Here is a 20872-nt window from a genome sequence, read left to right on the forward strand (position 1 = left end):
TAAAATTGCTCTTTATTTGAAAATAAAACACCATACTTAATAATTTTGTAGTTTTATTTGAGCTCAAAAAAGTACATTTTTTCAAGTAGTCTCATGCAACCAGGGAGGCAAAGTGGCTCACAAAGTTTGAATCCCGTGGTCAGCTTGCTACTCTTTTAGGCTGCAAACAATGACAAGTGGGACACCAAAGTTGAAGAATGTATCGTAAGCCTACCCAGACTCCAAAGCAAGCAAGAACTTTAAAGACATAAGGGTTTGACCTTTGAGTTCTACACGGAAGATGGTTTCCCTTAAGTAAACACAAAAAATTACATTCTTCAAATTGAAAACACAAATTTTAACCATTCACTCGTCTCTGCATGAACGTATTATGTCACATTTGAATTTATGTAAAATCATAAAGGCAAACACATGATCGATGGAGACTAGTTTTGGGAAGTATGAATTAAAAAAATTTATTGCTGAAGATGGAGGCTAGCTTTGGGAAGAGGCCTAATTAAGAAGAGTGGAGAAAAGCAGTTTTTTTCTGGTGGGCTGGAAGCCTTACATCCACGAGAGACCATGGACAGTTGTCCGAACGAATGCGCCCATGCCGATGGTCCCGTTCTATTTATGAAAAGAGGAGGAAAAGAAAGAACACTTGGACGCAAAAGGTGGTAGACTATGAAGTGAGACTGTGATGAAAAGGTTGGGACCTCTGTTATTAACTTCGCCAACTAAGTAGAAACTCAACTTCATAATTGTCTTCCTATCTTATAAATATCTCATATACACGAAGAATGTGTGTGTGCGTTTAAGTTTAAGAGAGAGAGGCTGACTGAGTGAGAGTCCATAGGACTAATCCTCGTTATATTTTGGTATCTTTCATTAAATTAATTTTTATTCAAAACCGAAAAGTATGTCTATACATTATAAACTTATATTTTATATATTTTTGTACACTTTTTATTTTAAATATAATATTTTTTTATAGTAAATAACTTTATTTATTTTTCTTTAAAATCAGGTGGGACCGGGTTGGGCCGAGCCTAGGTCTTGCTAATAGAAAGATGCATCAATTTCTCGCCTGCGACTCGCTGAAGTAAGAGTAATCAGTGAGCTACATTTAGGGAATGGAAGATTCTTTTTCTTAATCAAACGCATCTATGATTTCTTAACTCTATATTACCGAAGGTCATGAGGCAATTATATCTTTCACCAAGGCTACATAAGGTCAGACCAGTTTATGCCATTATCAAGGCTTTAAAAGCTCTTCTTGACTCTTGCATGTGAGATTCAAAAAATTAAAGGCCGTGTACTTCTGGTAGTTGTGTAAGTTGGGGTCTTCTGTGGTTGTGACTAAGGAGAAGTTGGTGCATGCGCCGCTTGGCACACGCAACACATATACACCATAAGAAAAATGAGATATTTTTTAAATTATCAAAAAATAAATGTTCTTTTGAGTCTTTTCACGGTTTTCAATTTTTTTTTACAAAAAGTTTTCTTTTTCTATTCACCACAAGCATTTTTGTCACAAACCACACGAAGTTTTCATGCACAGTAAAACGTATATAACCGGCTTCGGTGACCAAGAACTGCTGAATTGAACGCAGACTGTGTTCAGTTACTCTCAACAAGGTAATATTTACAAGATAGTCAGTGTTCCACGGTAGTTTGTGTTTAATTTCTTTTGATTGCACCATTAGTTTACTTTTCTTTGAATTGGGTGCCCCTGCTTCCCTCTCACCCTCAGAGTCCAAGGCTGTTTTGGAACCTAAGTGAATAGCACGATAGTACATCCAGAGTTTGTTGTCAACAGGAGTAGTACCTACGAAAATTAAACTGGTGACCTAGCTTTTACCAATATATATAAATTAAACTAGCAACAATTAAACATGAGAAAATTTGATAAAGCAAAAGATGATAATAATCAAACAATAAATTCACATAATTATAGGTGTTTTATTAGTTTAAACCCCATGTTTATATTGTTTTAAGTGTTGTTAGAAGTTTCGTCAAACCGATTTGGAGTACACACACACACATATATATATATATATATATATATAATGTGTAAAGTGATTCCTAACTGTATTGTTTTGTTACTGTGGGGGCAAAACGTTATTTTCCACATAAGTGCTCGTAATGTAACCGGCATTGCTTGCGATGGCGACTCTCGACAACCAGAGCGGAGGGCCAAGATATTGAAGTATTTTAGGGATCTGATTTGGCAGATGATATGATGTTATCCTGTGCTTCTCATAGTTGGCTACCTTTCACGTGAAGAGTTAGTTCACAATTTCCTTAGAAACACTTTTGTAGCTTCAGTATATATTAAACTCCACCATCCAGTACCGTCCACAATCAATGTTCTTGCACTGTGAAATGTACCATAACGCTATCAATCTTAGCTCAGCACCATTATTATCATTACTACCCCAAGATCATCAACTTCACAGACACATATATATAAATTCATCTCCTATATTGAGGCAGAATTCCCATCCTTTTTTCTCTTCTCCTCCTCCTCCTCCCTGCGATGGCAATGGCTAACCATTCCTCTTCCTCTTCGTCGTCTTCGTCCAGGGTCGAAAGTCTTCGCAGCGAGCGCATCTATTCATCCAAACTATACTTTGATGTCCCACCCACCAAGGTATAAGATCGTTCAGCTGTCCTCATTTGTTAGTTTGTTGTTTTGGAAGTGAAGAGTCTCATAGTAAAAGTATTAGTCTTGCTAGTCTATATTTCCTAAAGGGTGCACTGTGGACAGCCCTCGGTGCATGACATGTGTTCCCTTTGGCCACATGAGCATGTGTATGATACACAGGTGAAAAAGCCTGTGTACATAGTGCAACTTTGCTCAATTTGGCCAATTTGGCATTTCAGTAAGATCTTGGATGTAGTTCATCTGTCTAAAACTAGTTTACCTCTCTTGCAATCTTTTTGCTCGTAAGTTTTATATATCTTGCATGATACACAGCAAAGTAGTTGACTATATTGACCATGTGTTGTGCACATTATTTTTTCAGCATGATATGTTTAATCACGTGTTCTCCTTGAGCTTTGAAGTTGTGAAGTAAATCTTCTCAAGAAATGTATTATTTTCCCACGAACTTATGCTCCATATGCGCCTCACTCATAGATTGTTATGTGCGATCCCATTAGAGGACACATTTTCCTTAGAATCCCTTCAATAATTGTTTCATAACAGCAGTTGTGCGTTGCATGTTGCTCTTTTGGGCTGGATGGTTCTAGAAAAGTTGCACCATCAAAATGCCTCTTCTCTAGAACTTCATCATTCTTCTCTTTTCGACAAGGCAATTAGCTAGAAATTGCGTAGATTATGTTAAAAAAGATAACATAATTAAACCATCTTATAATGGTCATTATGTCCCCCATTATTGTTCTAAATCCTTTTTAACATTCATCTCCTTTTCTATCTATATATCTAGCAATCTTGATGTGTATTAATGTTTGACATAATATGTTGTGAGCGCAGGTTCCCATCATCTACTCCAAATCCTACCGTATCTCGCTCTTGGGTTTCGAAAGAATGTAAGTGGACGGCTGCTCCACTTACCCCACCGCGTTTGATTCTCAAGTTTGTTAATCCTTCATTAATTAACGCATTTAATCTAGGGAAGTGAATTAAGTTTTGCTTAAGTTATATTTGACAAGTTTCTAGGATTGTATTTGAAAGGTCACTCTTGAATCTAAACAAATGAAAAAAAAGGGATAAATTTGTTCTTTTACCTGCTTTGGCATTTTAACCCGTTATAAACGCTTTTAATTAGGCGGTTTTGCATTCTGTGAGAAGGAAAAGTCACATCTTTCAATTTCAATGTCATTTTTAAAGAGTTTTATGTTTGTAAATAAATTGAAACTGAATGAGACTGTTGAATGGGTACGTTGCGCCATGAAAATGAGCGGTTGGTCCTGCCTTTACATCACACGGGATTCATCTCCTTTTCGACAAAGTAAAAAAAATTTGTTTCATCTTTTTCTTCTTTCATAATAAATGACATGCAATACGTTTTCATAGTAGTCCCCATCTTCCTTGCCACTTTCCAAAGTTTACGTTTCTCCTTTTAACCTTTTATTTTATGTAATTTTTTTATGTTTACTATACACAAAATGTAAACATGTTTGTGAATATATTTTTACAAGTACCAAACTTGCTTCGACTTTCATTTCATGAAAATAATAAAACATTGGAATCTTTATTATCAAAATCTAGTGGTAATAAGAGCAATTAGCTTCTTAATGATTGATAAAGGGCCGGGAACCTATCTATAATTATTCGAAATTTAATTTTCTATAAATTTATTCTAAAAATCACTTTCATAATTTATTGAAAGAAATTTGGTTTTTGTTCCGAGATGTGATCTGATTGCTTTCTGATTTTGGTCAACAGCTCTGGGATCAAGATCCAATTTTGTTGTGGTCCAGATTCAGAATTAAATGCCAACAGATTTAGATCTGAAGAACCTTGATCCATATCTTGTTCAAGAAAAAAAATGCCAGAAAGTGAATAGTTAACTGGACTAATTTTTTTTTGCTTAATTAATCTTAATCACCTACGGGCAGTGAAACTATACCAATCACCTTATAAGAGTAATATGTGGGTTAAGTTAATAACTTCACAGATGTTACTACTTTCATTAATTAAGTTCATTTTTTAAAAAATTTTTCTTGAAGATTTTCATCTTATTGTTTCTTTTATTCCACATTAAGTCGCTCTCCTGAGCCCTTTTTTCTTCATCTTAATTCCGCCATTCTTCTTCAATTGATCAAGGCACCTGTTCGATTGTTGCAAAGGAGCCCGTATATGCCGATTCCTCATTGAAGAAGGGATTCTGAGCAAAACCCAAATCGTAAAGCCGGTTTCGGCTTCCAAAGATGATCTTCTTGTGGTAAAGTTCATTTGCCCATGATTCATGAATCAATGTCAGTCTTTTTTTTTGTTTTTCTCTCTTGATCGTTCTTTGAAATAGTCATAAGAAGATCTCTGCTTTTTTACTATCCCTTCATTCAATTATTGATCGGTTATGAATTTGGTTATCTGATCAAGGTGCATTCGAATGCATATCTCAAGAGCCTGAAGAAGAGTGCGAATGTGTCTGAAATAATTAAGGTAAGGTTTGAGTCACATTGCTGCTTGAATATGTTCTGATGTTGGTCATAATCTGAATTAGGATGCTTAATTTGATGGCTTATGAATGTTAGCATGGATCTAATTTCACCACATTGGTAAAAAAATTGTCATATCATACTTAGATTTAATGACAATTGATTGGTAACCTACTGTTTGCACATCAGATTTCAGCAGTTTCTCTTCTTCCAAACTACATTGTTCAACAGCGGATCCTACGCCCACTGCGCAAGCAGGTACAATATTTTCAAAAGCCACATCATGCGATCATAGTTACTTCTGGAGAAAAAAATAATTCACCACATAATACAATGTTATGTGAATCTGCTGCCAGCAATCTTTAGGGCAGATGCATAAAACAGTATGTTACTGTTTCCATTGCCAGTACTTATATATATATATATATATATATATATATAAGTGACCAAAAATTTGAAAGAACATTAATATGTAAAAGCAAACCTTTTGTAGGGCTGTGTGGGCAACTGCCCCCACGAGCCTGCATGTGGTTCGGCCACTGCCTTAGTGTTGGAAGATGCCGTGAGCTAGAATTGGTCGTAGATTGTTGAACATGAGTTATCACAGGTGGGTGGTACGGTTCTGGCAGGGAAGCTGGCGAAGGAGCGAGGTTGGGCCATCAACGTTGGCGGTGGTTTTCACCACGGCTGCGCAGAGAAAGGCGGTGGATTCTGTGCATACGCAGACATCACACTTTGCATCCGTTATGCATTTCAATGCCTAAATATTACCAGGTAGAACCCCCTTCAATATTTCACAATTTCATGTATTTAATTACTCAAACAAAATTTTTGATCCAATGTTTTAAAAAAAGAATACAAAAAAAGTATACCTGATGAAATTATTTATTCACTTAATTGGATTTATGGAACTGGATTTGGACTTGAATTCATTGAGGCCTATAAGATCTGACATTTCCATGCAATTGAGTCAAATCTTTGTGGAATCCCAGTTGGGTATTGGACCTGGATTCATGATTGGTTGTGAAACTGCATGCTCGATCCAAATCTCAGTTGCCAATCGGATCTGGATTTTTTTTTACCAAATCCAACAAAACATATTTGAAATCGAATCAGTAATAAGATGCATTTAAATCCCTCGTTGAAAGACAGGAAAAAATGTTATTCAATATCGACCCCAATATTTATAACTCATTTTTAAACGTTTTATTTGTCTTTGATATTTTGAAGGGCGATGATTATAGATCTTGATGCCCATCAAGGGAATGGTCATGCAACAGATTTTGCAGATGACGGTATTCCCTGACCCTCTTAAATTAAGTTACTAAATATATAATGTCTCTTATCTTTGTTTCTAACATAAATTGATCTTTCTGCTTTGTACAGGAAGAGTTTACATACTTGACGTGTATAATAAAAACATATATCCACGAGTAAGCTCTCGAGTTCAATGCCGTAATTCCGTTCTTTTCCTTTTGAAGTTTGGGTTTTTTCTTCTTTTCCTGTTTGTAATTTACAGAATATAACTTTTTTTGTGATCTAATTTGTTTTAGGATTATGAAGCAAGAAAGCTTATTAATCAAAAGGTTGAGCTGGTGGTAAGCCTTCTCTCTCATGGCCAAGTCTTTAGAACAAATGCGTTGAAAATAATTCTTTAGTTCAATTCGATGGATTATGCATGTCATTTTAAACAGTCTCTGAGATATTATTATCCGTAATCAGAATATGTTACGCTTCTTCTTTTTATTCCATGAAAATGTTTGGCAAATTTTATATTCTTTGAATTAGCACTTGAAGGACCAATATTTACGATACTGAAAGTATTCCCCTGCTTTGATCTTGGAACTTTCAACATCTTATCACAAGCTCTGTGGCAAATAAAAAAAACATTCATAAAGAAAAAAGATTTAAAATTCAGCATGTTGTGCATTTTTAGCATTATTATTGCCATGTAATTGCATGTTATGAGCGTTTCATTGTATACGTTAAATATACATGGATTTTATTGAAAATTGCAGAGCGGAACAACAACCGAGAAATATCTTGAATGTCTTGAAAATGCACTTCAGGTATGCTTGTTTTTATCTTTTGTTTCTTTCAATCAACAATATTGTCTTTCTTCTTCTACAATATTATTATTATTATACACAAGCATACACGCAGAAGCATTTTTTGTGTGGATTATAAAATATGATTTCCTTTAGGCCGCAGAAAGGGCATTTCATCCGGAGCTAGTGGTCTACAATGCTGGAACGGATATCTTGGATGGCGATCCCTTGGGAAGACTAAAGGTGAGCATTTTTCTGTATGTTATTTGAATTTAATATGATTTATAACTAAGAAAAATTTCTTTCTTTGGGATTTCAGCCATAAACTTATATCTATTTTAACATTCACCAAATTTAAGATAATTTTTTTTTTTTAACCGTTGTTTTATTGTAGAAAGTGGAGAACAGAGATTCAATTTGTAGAAATTCTGACATCAAGGTGTGTTTGGATGACACCCTCATAAAAACTTGTTTTCAAAAATTGGTTTTGTGAAAAAATAAAAACAATTTTTTAGCCATTTTTTAAAGATTAGTTTGTGCTGTTTAGGCCTTTCATTTATTTAACTGTAGTTTATTTAATGAGTTTACCTTGTAATTACCTTTATAGAGATTCATTGTAATTGCAAGTACATAACGATACGAACAAGATTTACATTTGTAGATAACATCACGAGACATTTTTGGCTTGTATCATTTTGCAAGTAATCTGCCCTTAATATTTTGGATTTTAGATCCAGATTTCTAAGCGCAAGCTCAAATTTGATCCTTTTAAACCTGTTCGTGCAGGTCACCCCGAACGGGATCATTGCTAGAGATGAGAAGGTGTTTAAATTTGCAAGACGAAGAAACATACCACTTGTGATGCTTACCTCAGGTTACCCTTTTTTTTCTTTGGTTCCTTTACATTTTATTTGATGAAATAAAAAAACGCATTAAAGTTGTTCCTTTTTTTTTATGGTGCAGGTGGTTACTTGAAGTCAAGTGCTCGAGTTATAGCAAATTCTATAAAAAATCTAAAAGCAAAAAATTTGATTGATCTGGAGATGTCTGAAAGCAAAGTGTCTGGTCAGTTTGTGTAACTTACAATCTCAGGCACTACTTGCATTTTGTGTAATTCTTGTTTTAGATTTAAGAGGAAGGAGTTCCTTAAAAGTTCGAGGACTTCTTCTGGAATATTATCTCGTAAGAGAGCATTGTGGAGCACCTTCTTTGGGTGATCTTTATAAACCAATTCAATGTTCAAATAAATCCTCATATTCTACACTTCATCTTGTATTCTCTTGTTTATGTATCTTGGACATAATCTGTCCATGAGTTAATGGCATGGTTCCATCAATGACATGTTGTGTTTCTTTTCTCAAATAGCTTTTCCCAAGAGAAGAAAGAGTGGCTGACCCATGAAATAATTTTCCAGATTGGTCTACAACCTGATTGTATTGACTAGAAAGCGAGTTCAAGCAGAAGGGCTATGTCAATATGAGATTGGTATCAGTGAGGATTTTTCATGATGAACTGTTCAGTCTAATCTCTTATTCTTCCTCATTTGTTTAAATTTGGCTGCTGTGTCAAGCTGGATCACTTGCAATTGCAGATAAGAAGAATGAAATTGAACAGAGAAGTGTTGTCTAGAAGCAGGAAATAATAGAACTGTTATGCTCAAAATTTCTGTTGGATCCAAACAGATGACAGCAGTAGCCATTCATAATGTTCATCACAGAGGAACCTAACTAGGGGTGCATCACGTCAGGGAAAGAAATAACAATAACTAGCTTCCAAAAGATATCAAATCAACAAGGTTGAGCAATGCCAATTAAACAACTTTACCTGTGGATTTCAAACTTCAGATTTGCCAAACTGCTGATAGTGATTCTTCCTTGAAATCCAGGTGCCCACCTAGACGGCTATTCTATAGCCTAACTTCAGACCATCACACACATTTGTCATGTGCATGACTAAACTCGTCCTCTAACATGCAGGACTCCATATTTAGTACATTTCCAATATACTTCTTTCTCAAATTATTAGGAAAAGTTTTTCATTCAGAAACCCAGCACTTGATCATAATCCCAAAAATGGACCTCATATTCTGAATTCGGCCTCTGTTTTTGCTTTTATCTCATGCCTTTAGTGCAGTTATCAGCAAAAGTTGAGCCCGTATTAGAAGAGCACTGAAATGAGATGCCTGTCTTCAGGTTTACAACCAAAAGTTGGGACCTGCAAACCGGGAAGTTCCAATTTTTAATTGTAAGCTCTTCCCAGCAGTCACCCAGTACAGATCCTTATGCCATGTCCTCCTGTACCAATACATCTGTGAATGGTCTTATCATTCCCCCTCAAGTTGATTTTGGTGTCAAAAGGAACAAGCTTAATCTTGTTGACACCAAGAAATGGTAGTTGTCAGGAAGAAGATACCGTAGCCTACCTAAATCCTCAAACAGAAATGACCCAAGCACCCGTATATTAAGGTATTCTAGCCACCAAAATTCGTCGGAATCGTGGGGTACTTCAGTCATGTTCAAGATCAAGAACTTGCTGGGTGCCTGACCACTAGCCAAATGCAGAGGGATCCGATCATTTCGATATAGATAAGAAAGCTCCAACGCTCTCAGATTGCTTGTCCAGTTGATGCCTGTTATAAGATTTCTAGCTCTGTATATCAAGATCAATTAGTCCTCATCTCTTTTGAGTATTATGTGAATTTTGCAGTTGGAGAATAATGACAAACTATGGTGCCATTCCAACATCTTCTGGTGAGAGCAGTGGGCTTGATTTCATCTCAGGTCAAAAAGAGCAACAAATCAATCTTACCTACACGTCGGCCATGGAGAGAAATGGTACATCTGCACGCTTTTAGCAGTCCATCAGGCTTCAGGGATTCGCTGGCCAGGTTCGTGACAAATCTGGGCTACTTTCGCGTTAATTATGCAATCATCGTCTTGATCATAGTCTTCCTGAGCTTGCTATGGCATCCGATTTCCTTGATTGTGTTCGTGGTCATGATTGTGGCTTGGTTTTGCATCTACTTCTTACGTGGTGAGCCTCTTGTGATCTTCGGACGCATGATTGATGATCGAAGCATCTTTATCACGCTGTCTATCACAACAATCATCGTTCTGCTTCTTACCGACGTCACTCGGAATCTTGTGGTTTCTCATGCCATTGGCCGTGCAACTATTGTTCTTCATGCTCTTCTCCGGAAGACGGACGACCTGTTTGTGGATGAAGAAGAAACTGCTTCTCTAAGACCTCAGCCTGTCGATTAGGCTGTTCCTTGCATCTCTGCATCGTGGATTTGATCTTGCGTTTACTATTTGCTTTCTCTGTATGGTGTTTGTGTTTTCTTCGTCTCTTCTTTCCTCTTGCTTCACTATTTCATGAGTTGGCTGCCTCCTCTAAGATAGCAGGCTGCTCTATAGAAATTTTCCTGCATGCATCGCCATTTTTTGAATTTTGACGTCTTGGGTTCCTCTCTTTTCTTCCTACGAAAGCATTTTTCCTTCTGGGGAGAATGTAGCTGAGCGGAAATAGTTCCTCACAAGAACCAAACAGGGAGAAAGTGTAAACGATTGTTTACATAACTCAAAAAGCTAGTGTGTGGAAGATGAAAGAAGAAAAAGGTAAGGAGCTGGAGAAAAGTCTTCCAAAAATACAGCCAGCCCAAGATGGCGTCGGTTCAAGCTATTCAAAAGAAAATGAGAGATTTAAGAGAACAAATCTCAATGTTTGTAAACTGTGATGGAATATGACAAAGATATGGAAAAGGAGCCTGATTTGATTTTGAATTTGAATTTTCTTGACCAATGTATATAAAATTAACTAAGGAAACCAGTCATCGTGGAGTTGATGATTGAGATCGTGTGGTAGGAAGAAATTTATGAACCCCTGTTTATGTTTTATCTTCCCTTTTTATGGTAGTAGAGCCTGAAAGCTCTCACCGGCAGATCTATTGATCCTAGTTGTTGCACCTTTTCTTATCAGGGCGACATCATGACATTGTCAGCAGCTAAGTATCCATATCCCTTTACTGTGAACGTGGCCAACTTTATTTCTATTAAACTGTCCCACAAGAACTACTTCTTGTGGAAGACAAATTCTTGGAGTCATAGAGAGTCAAAGAGCTCCAATACCTTTTGCCTGCTACAACGACTCTGATTCTCAGTCACCAAGGCACATGATGCAGGTCTGACCTATGGAGTTCTAATGTAATTTGTTGTAATTATACTCAGTGACCAATTCGAGGGGGCCACGTGTCATATTTCAATTATTGGGTTTTCTTTGCATTAAATTTTTGAGACATTAAAGCCTCATTTGGATTTGGATAATATCTAGAATTCGTATCAAAGTTTATCCAGGTCTAGTATTTTTCCTATAATTGGTATCAGAGTAAGTTTAGTGTAAGAGTGATCTAGAACCAGCTGCAAGTTCATCCGACTTATACACTGAACTTGTTAAGTGTAATAGTACGTGTTATTCCATAAAGATGCTTTGATATCATATTCAGGCAAAGTGGGTTTATTAGCAGTTACAATGAAATGTTTAACCTTAGTAATTATGGATATTGGAAAGTCTGCACTAAGTCATATTTTTAGAACGAGAGCTGCGGGACGTTCGATTGGGATTAAATATAAAAATCCCTACTGATGAAGATGCCAACAAAAAATGGCTGCTAAAAGCAAAAAGAGTCTTATTTATTACTATGAAGGCATCAATTGAACATGAACTACTAGAGCATATCCTGAGCGAGCATCAGGTTGACAACCCAAAAGAGGTCTCCCTTAGTCCCCCTGCCTTTGGGATCCTATCTTGCATCGGCATCAATGATGGTTTTAGCTTGAATGTCATACATTACCACTTAAGACGCAGAGAACTAGAGACCTGTCTTTTCAGGTGCTAGATCATGTTACAAAAGATATATACTCAGAACATCTTATGATCATCATTATTACCTCCATTCTTGTTCTTTTCTATCTATATATCTAGCGATCTTGATGTGTATTGATCTTGACGTATGTTGTGGAAGCAGATTCCCATCATCTACTCCAAATCCTACCGCATCTCGCTATTGGCTTTCGAAAGAATGCAAGTGAACGGCTTCTCCTCCCTCCCCACATCTTCATTTGATTCTCAAGTTTCTTAATCTTTCATTAATGCATTTAATCTAGGAAGTGAATTAACTTTTGCTTAAATCATATTTAACAAGTTTTTAAGATTGTTTGGAAGATTACTCGTGTTTAAAAAATAAAAAAAGACAAATTTGTTCTTTTACCTGCTTTGACATTTTAACCCGTTATAAATGATTTTTGTGAAAAAATATTTTTTTTATCTTTTTTTTAAAATTAATTCGTGACCTAAAACTCATCTTCTTGTGAATAACCTAGGGACCAGGTTATTCGATCTCTTTTGGAAACCAGGTTTTGTCGAAGAAATTTTTGAAAAAACCTGGTTTTAGTGTTCTACAAACACTACAAAAAAACTGTTTTGGCTTTAAAATTCTGTTTCATGTTGTCATCCAAACACTAACCAAATAGCCGACCCTTATCAGGAAATGGCTAATCACACTGCCCGAGTGAAGGCTGAAAAAATTGATTGATCTGGACATGTCTTAATTGAAGCAAAGTGTCTGATCAATTTGTATAACTTAGAAAAATGAAATAAACTGAGAAATGTTATCTTGCAGCAGGAAATAATACTACATATCTGTAACATGAATACTGAACTGTCCCAAGTGCATCAGTTAAGGGATCTCATTTTGATTTCCTAGAAGTGATATGCTCAAAATTTCTGTTGGATCCAAACAGGTGATAGCAGTATTCATTCATGATCTTCATCGCAGAGGATTCTAACTAAAGGTGCATCACAACAAAGAAAGAAATAACAACAATTAGCTTCCAAAAAGTATCAAATCAACAAGGTTGAGCAATGCCAATCAAACTTCTTTACCTGTGGACTTCAAACTGCAGATTTGCTTGACTGCTGATGCTGATGCTGATGCTTCCTTGAGGTCCAGATGACCCCATGCTTTGCATGTGGGATGGTGCCCACCATTCTATAGGCTCCCCACCATTTGGAATATTAAAAAACTGAGGCCTGACCAGAAAGGAGCAGTGCCTAAGCTGGACATATCCACTAAAAGAACTCAAAGAGCCAGAGACGGACCATCACACACCTTTATCATATGCATGATTGAGCCCACATGACCAGGGTTTCTCTTACATGTAGTCCCCCATTGAGTACATTTTCACTAAACTTTTCTCAAATTATTAGGAAAAGATTTTCATTCAGAAACCCAACTCTTGATCATAAGCCCAAAAAGGGACCCCCTATTCTGAATACGGCCTCTGTTTTTGCTTAATCTCGGGTCTTTGTTGCAGTTTTCAGCAAAAGTTGGGCCTGTATTAGAAGAACTCTGGAATGTGAGGTCTGTCTTCAGGTTTACAGCCAAAAGTTGGACCTGCAGAATGGGAATTTCCAATTTTTAATGGAGAGCCCTTCCCAGCAATCACCCAGCACACAGCCTTATGCCATGTGCTCCTGGACCAATGTATCTGTGACTATGAATGGTAGTTGTGAGGTTTGCCTACCTAAATCATTAAACAGAAATTACCCAAGTGCCCATATGTTAAGCTATTGTAGCTACCAAACTTCATGAAATCAAGGGGTACTTCAGTCATGTTCAAGGTCAAGATCAAGATCTTGGTGGGTGCTTAACCACTAGCCAAATGCAGAGAGAACCCAATTGGATATATATAAGAGATTTTATGCACCCAGATTCTTTGTCCAGTTGATGCCTATGATAAGATCTCTAGCTCTCTATATCAAGATCAAGTAGTCCTCATCCCTTTTGGGTATTATCTGAATTTTGCAGTTGGAGAGTCATGTCAAACTATGGTGCCATTCCTACATCTTCTAGTGAGAGCAGCGGGCTTGGTTTCCTCTCTCGGGCCAAGGAACGAGGCAGATCAATCTTGGCTACACGTCGGCCATGGCGAGAAATGGTACATCTGCACGCTTTAGGCATTCCATCGGGCTTCAGGGATGCTCTGGCCAGATTCAGGAGAAATCTGGGCTACTTTCGCGTTAATTATGCAATCATCGTCTTGATCATAGTCTTCCTGAGCTTGCTATGGCATCCAATTTCCTTGATAGTGTTCTTGGTCATGTTTGTGCTTTGGTTTTTCCTCTACTTCTTTCGTGATGAGCCTCTTGTGATCTTCGGACGCACGATTGATGATCGAATCATTTTGATCACGCTTTCTATCATAACGATCATCGTTCTGCTTCTTACCCATGTCACGCTGAATGTTGTGGTTTCTCTCGCCATTGGCCTTGCAATTATTGTACTTCATGGTGTTTTCCGCAAGACGGATGACCTGTTTGTGCATGAAGAGGAAACTGCTTCTCTAAGCCCCCAGCCTGTCGTTTAGGCTTTTCCTTGTATCTCTGCATCTTGGATCTGATCTTGCGTTTTCTGTTTGTTTTCTCTGTTTGGTGTTTGTATTTTCTTCGTCCCTTCGTTCCTCTGGTTTCACTATTCATGAGTTGGCTGCTTCTTCTAAGATTGCAGGCTGTTCTATAGAATTTTCCTGCCTTCACTCCCAACTTTTGAGTTTTGATGTTTTGGGTTCTTCTCTTTTCTTTCTACGGGATCATTTTTCCTTCTGGGGAGGATGTAGCTGAGCGGAAATAGATCCCACAAGAACCAGACGGAGAAAAAGTGTAAATGATTGTTCTCATAACTCCAAAGGCTAGTATGTGGAAGATGAAAGAAGAGAGATATTGCAAAAATGAAAAAAAGCTAGAGAAAAGTTTTCGATTTCGGACACGCAACCGGCTCAACCAGTTCCGAAAATATGCAATTGGGTGCTGCTGATGCCTCTGTTAGTTGTCTAAGTTTGTACATCAATGGATCTGAATCCTGGCTTTCTTTTGAGATCGAACGCTGGCGCTGCCTCCATTACCACTTAACAAGGTACGACTGAGTATCTACAGGATGCTGTTCGTGGAAATAAACTAGAGCGTTACTGTTGTGCTTTTACTCTGTTCCTGTGAAAGTGTTGTCGATTCAGTTCTCCAGATCGGAACGGTGATGAACAGCATTACAGTTTCACCCTTCATTGTAGTTAAATTTGATGTGTAAGATTTAGAATTTCTCTGAAATGGACAGAATGCTGCTTCATCTTTCCCAAGTAATCGTGTGTAAGAGAGCTTATCAGATTTGCTGTTCATGGGGCATCGGCCAATGTTCTTCAATTCTTGTGATTTTTCTTTATTCTTCCTTTGTAAGATGATCTCAGCTTCACTGTTCCGGGGTAACTAGACGAAGTTTCATCTAATATTTCCCTGAAGCGGAATGTTGTTTCATTTCTTTCTTTTCATATCAACAGCATCTTTAAGGGCACATCAGCTTTCTTGTTCATGGTTGTCTGATGTACTTGGTTTTTGTATATTTCTATCTGTTGAAAAAAATGGAAGATGGTTCTTGTCCACTTCTGCTGGCTTTGCATGCTTTTTAAGCAAATTTTGACAGTGCTATGATCCTCAAGACATGTGCCTACTTATCAGTAAGTATGTGATGTCAATTTTCTCTATCGAACTCGGCATTCCATGATTTACTCTGTTGGATAGTGGCCACCACTTCAATTGCTCTAACATACTCATCATAGGACTCGATATTTGTCCCTGTTGTCAAACATCAACATACACATATATACATTGATTGAACTCAGTGATATCTGAATTACATTGGTAGGGTAGATCCCAGTCTCAAAGCCCTACCTCTCGAATGTCAAACCCATTTCAGGTACGAAGTCAAGTTGTAAGCCTTGGTTTTCAGAATAATTTCACCTTTGGCACCCAAATGAGTAAGAAATATGGATTTGATTTTCGCGGAGCAAGCAATAGAGAATTCCCTAGTTTTTGGTGCATAAATTCAGATCTTCAGTTATTGAAAAATCCTAACACTGGACGGCAAGAAGTTGGGAGGAAAATTTGACACTTGATTTTTGCCAAAGGAACTTGTTCATTGTGTGGATAGGTGAGGAACGTTGAATGGTAGTTGGAGAAAGCTAACATCGTAGTAGCTTTGTCATCAGAATCAGACTACCTCGTTTTTTAACAGATGACCTCCTTTTCCTTCTCAAACCAAGATAACCTTGTTTGATTCAGCTACGCCCAAAATCCCAAGATTTTCAATCATTTTTGCCTGCTACAACGACCCTGATTCTTAGCTACCAAGGCACATGATGCAGGCCTCACTCATCCAGTTGCCAATTCCAGGGTGCCACGTGTTACGTTTCAGCTACTTTTTATTATTATTCTTTTTTTTTTTGTTTTAGTTATCTTTATATATTTTTTCCAATTATGTCTTCATAAGGTATTTTTGTTAGTACTTTTAAACGTGAGCCGATTGTCGGTTGCACTGCTTTAGGACTCGGAGTCACTTCACAAAAAGCAAAAAATAAAAAATACAAAGGTTATATTGTAGAAGGTGGTTGAGACTTGAGACTTCCACCACGAGCTTTTTCTCTCTACAAAAAGAGGTAAAGGCTACTGTCATGTGTATCAATTGTATGTTGCTAAGGGCTGCGGATGTGAAGGGGCAAGCAGCTCAAGCTCACTACGCGAGCTGATGTGGTTTGTAAGTTTCTAAGGGAATCTCTTGTTATTAGTATTAATAGTTTTTATATAGTGATCACCTTTGTGACCTTGTTTTGTTTGGTTATCGAGATTTCGTATTTGATCTAAGGGGCATAGGGCATAGTATAGCTGGTTAAACTCACACACGATCGTGTAAAAGGTGCATTGTTAGCTTCCATTCATATGAGTGCTATTCTCCTGAAATGTAAATGATCGGATCACCAAGAGACATAGTATAGCTGGTCAAACACACGTTTGTGTAAAAGGTGCATTGTTAGTTTTCATTCGTATGAGTGCTACTCTCCTAAACTATAAATGGTCAGATTGCCGACAAGTATACCATAGCCCACACAAGTATTGGGTACTACTCAAAAACCCGAAGTAGGGGGAATGAGGAGTTTTCAAGCCTCTTTTTCTTTGCAGTGTACATAAGAGCATTTTATATTTGTTTTAGTGCTCAAAAAATTGGGCAAATTCATAAAAAAGACTAAGGTAGATTTAGTGTTCTTGTTGCCAAACAACATCTTATAGTCACTTAACCAGTTGTACTATATGGTCTATTATACTTAAAAATATTGCACTGCGTGCCATCAGTAGCGGAGCTACCATGTGACTGGAGCGGACAACTGCCTACCCCATCTTGTGTAAACCTTTATAAAAGTTTTATTATTATGTGTTGGACTCAGATTTAACCATACCCAATCATGAATTGGTGCCCCTCAACGAAAACTTTCTACCTCTGCCACTGCATGCCATGTAAATAAATCAAGCTTGGGGGCATTTCATGCACCTTGATGTAAAAGACTCTCTAACTTGATCTCCACCTGTATAATATTAATCCTAAGATGCTTCTTGTCGAGCGGTCATCCAAATGGATGACCTTATGAGTTCTTCAAATTTATGCTATCTTTGTTTACTCCTTTTTTGCTTCCCAAGAACTTCAAAAGGTAATTTTTTTTTTAATTCTAAGTGCCACGTTTGAATATATCGTAGTGAATAATATTGCAGTATACTTCGTAAATACTACGAGGACATCATAACCACCACGCGAAAACTAAGAATAGCCCTATATCGATGCGCGGCCGCACCAGCACTCTGGGGAAACTTGAAGTTAAATGTTTGGGAGCATATATCTGCTTTAAGTGTTTTACTGCAATTTCTCTCTTGAAAATTTCAATAAAAGATGTTATACAAAAGTGTGATATTTTCAAAATATCGCCTATAATTGATGGAGGATGCCAGTAAATGTGTTGTTGCTTTCTATATCTGAGACCTTGGTCAGGTTTAATAAAGGGGATATCGTCTAAAGCCCACTGCAGAAGTAGCATTGCTTTCTTTCCTTTCATATAACAACCAAATCATGATTTTTGCATAAGGCAATTTGTTACCATCAAGTCGAAAGATATCGCATACATCGAACCAAATGAAATATCTCGAATGAAGGCATTCAATTGGGCAATCTGAAGTCTGTATTGTGTGTGTGTGTCTCTCTCTCTCTAGCTCAAGTTAAAGAAAATAACCAGAGGCGCAAACAAGGAAGGTAATTAAAGGTGAGCATTGCTTGCTTTCTCCTTTTGCCGCTTGGTTTCACTACATAACAGCGCGCTCTGTTTTGTTGCTTCAGCTCATGAAGAAAATGTGTTGCAGGGAGTCTTCTTGTATTCTTGGCTCCGCCATGAACACCCGCCATGCTCCTCAGCGACTGCCCTATTCAGAATCTTCACTCCTTCAGGCGGATCTTCGTAATTATAAGCGCAGGAGAAGAAACCATGGTTCTACTGCTTTGTGGTTGTCAGGAACGAAGCTTGGTGCTATCCCAATTGAGCTCTCTCTCTCTCTCTCTCTCTCTCTCTCTCTCTCTCTCTGTGTGTGTGTGTGTGTGTGTGTGTGTGTGAAGGATCATGTAGCAGGTGGGGATCGTGGTGGAACTGACATACTGTAGCGCATGATGTGTTCCCCCCATCTCAGGGATGGACATGGTTTCCCTTGCAGAGGCCTTCCTTACTGCAGGTGGAAGTTCCTATCCGCTTTTCTTCGCCTCCTCCATTTCCTTTTCTCCTTTTCTCTTGTCTGCTATTCCTCCTGAGCTTCTATTTGTCGTCAGAACTGTGAACTGTTCTAAGCCAAATTATCAATGAAAGCTTGAATCCTTTTTTTCTCCTTGTTTAGCGACTTTTGAACAATTAATCTTTGTTTCTCTGGGCAATTTATTTGTGTTCATATGATGACAGTCTCTTCGAAGGGATAGAATAGATTAATCAATTGATGGTGGTAGGGCCTCATCCGACTTGAGATCATCCGTTTATTGTTTCGAATGGAAAAGAGAAAGTTGTGCTAAATTAAACGCTAGCTGTTGCTTTCTCATCTGTGCAATGAAACTGACATTTTGGTCGCTCAATCTTTTCTTCTCTGGAAAAAAAAATGACAACGTATAGGAAGGAAATTTGTATATGAATGGTGAGCAAGGAATCACCTGATGAAAGAATGAACAAGAAAAAAATTGAACAAAAAACAGAACCCAAGAAACTGTTCTAATTATTTGTAGAAGTCAATGGATCCTGTTTGCTGCCGGCCAATATATGTAAGCACATGAATCGCTAGCTAGAAGCCAAGGCTAGGCAGATAGAGATCAGCCAACCAAACCTTCTTCAACCTGAACGTCATTATTCCAACTGTCTTATTGGCCTAGCGATCCTTGAAGTGGAAAACGTTTTCCTGCAAAATGAATCAAACAGTGATGTAGCCTATTCAGGAATACGCATCAAGGCTACCTCTGAGCAGTTGTTCGATTTCTTCTGTTTCAAGTATAATTGTAAGCTTCTCATATAATTCAGTGAAGCTATAATCATAAAGTGGCAGATGTCAAATCTAGATTCGAATTCAGACTTTGATTTCTGAAACCAAATTCAAGTCTGACTAGCATCAATCTGATATTTATGGGTGATCAGGTCAAATCATTATCAGATTTTAGTGGGATATCTGATTTGGATACGGAATCCAAATCTGCAGATTGCTAATCAAATCGAGATTCCTCTATCAAATTCAATTAAATAGATTCAAAATCGGATTCACAAATACGATATATTCAATCTACTTGCATACCTAGGTTTACCACTTTCTGAAAGTGATTTGTCAGATTATATAATCTGCTATTAGGGGTGGGGCTTCTCTTCTACGCCTTTTCGTCATATTCCTTTTCGTACCTTGTAAAAGTCCCCAGTTCGTTAGGAAGAGTGAAATCACGTCAGAAAACAAATCTTCAATTCTTAAATATTAAGGTGTACAATCTTCATTTCCTAGTCCTTTGAACTGCAAATGGTGGATGTGCAACATTCTAGTTGATCGAAAGTAATTTGAGATTTTAGTTGATGGAAAGTGATTTGAGATCATGAGATCAAAGGTCATAAGACTTTAAATCATAATTTCTTAGCCGCGACTTTGAATTTCTTCTTAAAAAAAAGTACTATTGGGAATCGTACGTCAGTCACCGGAAGATGATGAAGCTGTTAATGGGGACAGCAAAAACTTCAAGTTAACTATCACGAGAATCTCAACCCCAACTTAAATCTTCTTTTTTCATCTTTCAACTTTCAAGGAGGATCTCACAATTTTAAAGCAGAAAACAACATTGACTGAGTAGCTGTGCCACTAGAAACACCTCCAATTTTGGGGACAAGGAAAACTTCAAGAAAACATACTCATTTTTTTAAATGAAGGCAAAGATATGGTCAAGTTGTTACATTTAAACACTAAAGCGCATATAAAAAAGGGGTAATTAAAAGAAAATCAAATTTAGGCATGTTTTTGCTACGACAAGGCTGTTGAGGCAAAATTTTCATTTACAAGGAAAATGGGCTGGACTTGGAACTCTTGGCATGGCAGCTCACCTTTAGATAAAAAATGTAAGAATAAATAAATTTGATACCACTAAATGCATTAGAAATAGGACCAAAGTCAGATCGTAGCAGCCAATAGTGACGAAAATTTGCTAGTAACGGACTCCTTTCTACCCATGTACATCAATTTTTTTCTGTGGACTCAAGGTTCTGTCAAGGCAGAAAAAGGACGAGGCATCAAAG

The 20872-nt window shown here is 37.4% G+C and overlaps 2 protein-coding genes and 1 pseudogene across 2 annotated transcripts; all 3 read left to right on the forward strand.

Annotated features, from left to right (window-relative positions):
• The first annotated feature begins 2469 nt into the window (after positions 1–2469).
• On the forward strand, positions 2470–8423 carry LOC116252041 (histone deacetylase 2-like). The gene is made up of 13 exons (XM_031626098.2): positions 2470–2632; positions 3479–3534; positions 4775–4892; positions 5051–5113; positions 5299–5367; positions 5717–5883; positions 6340–6404; positions 6496–6542; positions 6663–6707; positions 7128–7178; positions 7314–7400; positions 7944–8031; positions 8121–8423. Exons 1-13 carry the CDS (start codon positions 2519–2521, stop codon positions 8234–8236), a joined length of 1086 nt encoding a protein of 361 aa, XP_031481958.1. The 5' UTR covers positions 2470–2518; the 3' UTR covers positions 8237–8423.
• A 1236-nt stretch (positions 8424–9659) lies between these two features.
• On the forward strand, positions 9660–10606 carry LOC116245951 (PRA1 family protein F2-like; annotated as a pseudogene).
• A 3270-nt stretch (positions 10607–13876) lies between these two features.
• LOC116246126 (PRA1 family protein F3-like) lies at positions 13877–15643 on the forward strand. The gene has a single exon (XM_031617833.2). It carries the CDS (start codon positions 14033–14035, stop codon positions 14579–14581), a length of 549 nt encoding a protein of 182 aa, XP_031473693.1. The 5' UTR covers positions 13877–14032; the 3' UTR covers positions 14582–15643.
• The last annotated feature ends 5229 nt before the right edge of the window (positions 15644–20872 follow it).

This window comes from Nymphaea colorata, chromosome 1, assembly GCF_008831285.2.
Source record: "Nymphaea colorata isolate Beijing-Zhang1983 chromosome 1, ASM883128v2, whole genome shotgun sequence".
NCBI classification, from domain to species: Eukaryota; Viridiplantae; Streptophyta; class Magnoliopsida; order Nymphaeales; family Nymphaeaceae; genus Nymphaea; species Nymphaea colorata.

Bases quoted from the DNA above. Each gene is read 5' to 3' on its own strand.
- LOC116252041 (XM_031626098.2), top strand. From the start codon at position 2,519: ATGGCAATGGCTAACCATTCCTCTTCCTCTTCGTCGTCTTCGTCCAGG. The intron at 4,893-5,050 runs GTAAAGTTCATT...TATCTGATCAAG, and splicing joins CCAAAGATGATCTTCTTGTG to GTGCATTCGAATGCATATCT. The intron at 5,114-5,298 runs GTAAGGTTTGAG...TTTGCACATCAG, and splicing joins ATGTGTCTGAAATAATTAAG to ATTTCAGCAGTTTCTCTTCT.
- LOC116246126 (XM_031617833.2), top strand. From the start codon at position 14,033: ATGTCAAACTATGGTGCCATTCCTACATCTTCTAGTGAGAGCAGCGGG.